The following is a 1,986-nucleotide window of genomic DNA, read 5'->3' as shown; positions in this document are numbered from 1 at the left end:
CTACTCTGCTCCTTAGCTTCCGTGTACTGAGACCCCAGTCTGATGAGAAGAAATAACCCGGAGATCATGGATGGACCTCACTGTCCAGTGAGAAAGCTCTTGTAGCACCTTTAGACCCCAAAGCTTCTTCTCAAAGAGACCTCCATCTCCACCAGCAGGCCTCCTGTCAGCCTCGGTGGGTGGGATCGTGTGCTCCAGGAACACCATCAGCTCCTCCAGCTGGTAAGCAAAGGCAGCGACTTGCAGGAGAAGAGTATGGATAGCCTGATGGAAGTCCCCTTCAGTAGGGGTAAAGTGCACTCGCTGGTCTTCCAAAAGCGTGGTCAGCAGAACGTGGAAGGTACGGTACGCCCGTAGGTTCTGCTGCAGTCGCTCTGCCTCCGTCAGCTCTCCCCACTCCTCAGTGCTTGCCATTGGCACGCCATCCACAGAGTCCAGGTTGACGTTCTTGTTCAGGCCCTGATGATTGATCTGGCCAAAGACACGGAACAGCATCATGCCGTCTGCAGTCATGCACACTGCCCTTAATTCATATCACCCCGTCTCAAATGACATCTCACTCAGTGCCCTGGGTCAGGGATTCAAGTTATACATTTAGGGTCTGTGAGTGGACTTTAGGAAGACCCCACACTCTCTAGAAGTATGCATACTGTTATAGTATCTGTGTATTTTTCTTGGGAGAAATCTACAGCTTTAGGTTCTGAAGATTAAAAACCACTTGTCTAGAAAATTTTCCTACCCACTTGAAACTCTCCTAGAGACTGGAGCGTTTTAGTCATTCTCAAGTATTTTTAACGTAACTTGGGGACACTGCCACACCTAGGGAGCTCTAGAAGGTAGCTATAGAATTTTCCCAACCTTGTTCTTCCCAGTGACTACTGTCCATTGTGAGGACAATCCATTAAGGAATGCCGCAGGAAAACTGTAACTGGTACTTCAGTCTGATTTCTGACTGACAGGGCTGCATGAAGAGAAACCAGTTCTTTGAGAACCTGACTTTGTAAGTCTGCACAGGGTCTTGGAGTTACCACCATGGCAAGTCTTCAGTGGAGACTAATGGGAATTCGCCATCAGAAAACCGATCTGGACCTTCACGGGCAGCTCCTTCAGAAGTTACCACTTTAACAAGTCTCCAATGAATCTTTTAGGAGGATCCTTTTGTCAGCTTAGGTGACCTTTCTATTTAGGTACCGGGATTAGGAAGTAAATGGCTAATCAGGTATAGAAAAAAATTGGTTGGGGATACAAATTTCTCCCATTAAACATCATTCTGCCTTTCATTTATGTATTTAAAAATTTCAGAACTACATGAAAACTTCATTCTGATAGAATTCATAACGTAATCAACATAGGAACTGCCTCCAAGAGATAGTCACAGTCAGCCCTATCTAGGACCCCATTTTACTGACGGAATGATGCACTCTTCTTCTACATACCCCTAGAGGAAGAACATTGGGTCACTTGAGTTTCCTCAATGGAAGTGGGCCATGTCAAATTGGTCCCAGTATCTAAATGACTGTACGCTTGGGGCTTTCCTATTGTTAACGGTGCTGTTAAGATGATGCTAAGGGGCTACACATCATAAGAGTTCAAGTGAAAATAGACAATAGCAAAATAGACAACTCACATAAGATTCCGTAAGTGCAGTCAGGTCTGAACGAATCTTCCTTGCTAGCCAGATAGAGCGGCTGCAGAGGTCCCGGCGGTGAGGGGTCAGTGGTGAGCGCTCAGCGAAAGCCATCCCCTAACTCTACTGTCCCACGACAAGTGAGCTGGGCTTGCTTCTGTCTACACTGGTCCAAGTAAGAAATGTGACTCTCTCAGACTAAATCCACTGAGCATTCTCCACTAATGGGATTGTGCACCCCATCCCCACCCCTGCCTGACTCAGAGGTGGCAGCAAATTCCTGGCTGTGGATTTTTGTGCCTCTGGAATCAAAGGCCCCTTTTTAATCAGCTCCTTTTTCCTACTGCGTCTGCCTCCAT

The 1,986-nt window shown here is 46.9% G+C and overlaps 1 protein-coding gene across 1 annotated transcript; it reads right to left on the bottom strand.

The window, feature by feature from the left end:
* On the bottom strand, positions 1 to 1,741 carry CNTF (ciliary neurotrophic factor). Its single transcript, XM_006875767.1, is given in 2 exon segments — positions 1 to 471; positions 1,628 to 1,741. Coding segments are annotated over 2 exon segments (585 nt in total).
* Positions 1,742 to 1,986: the final 245 nt, after the last annotated feature.

Source organism: Chrysochloris asiatica, unplaced genomic scaffold (assembly GCF_000296735.1).
Source record: "Chrysochloris asiatica unplaced genomic scaffold, ChrAsi1.0 scaffold00339, whole genome shotgun sequence".
NCBI classification, from domain to species: Eukaryota; Metazoa; Chordata; class Mammalia; order Afrosoricida; family Chrysochloridae; genus Chrysochloris; species Chrysochloris asiatica.
This window is presented reverse-complemented; position numbering and strand designations above follow the sequence as displayed.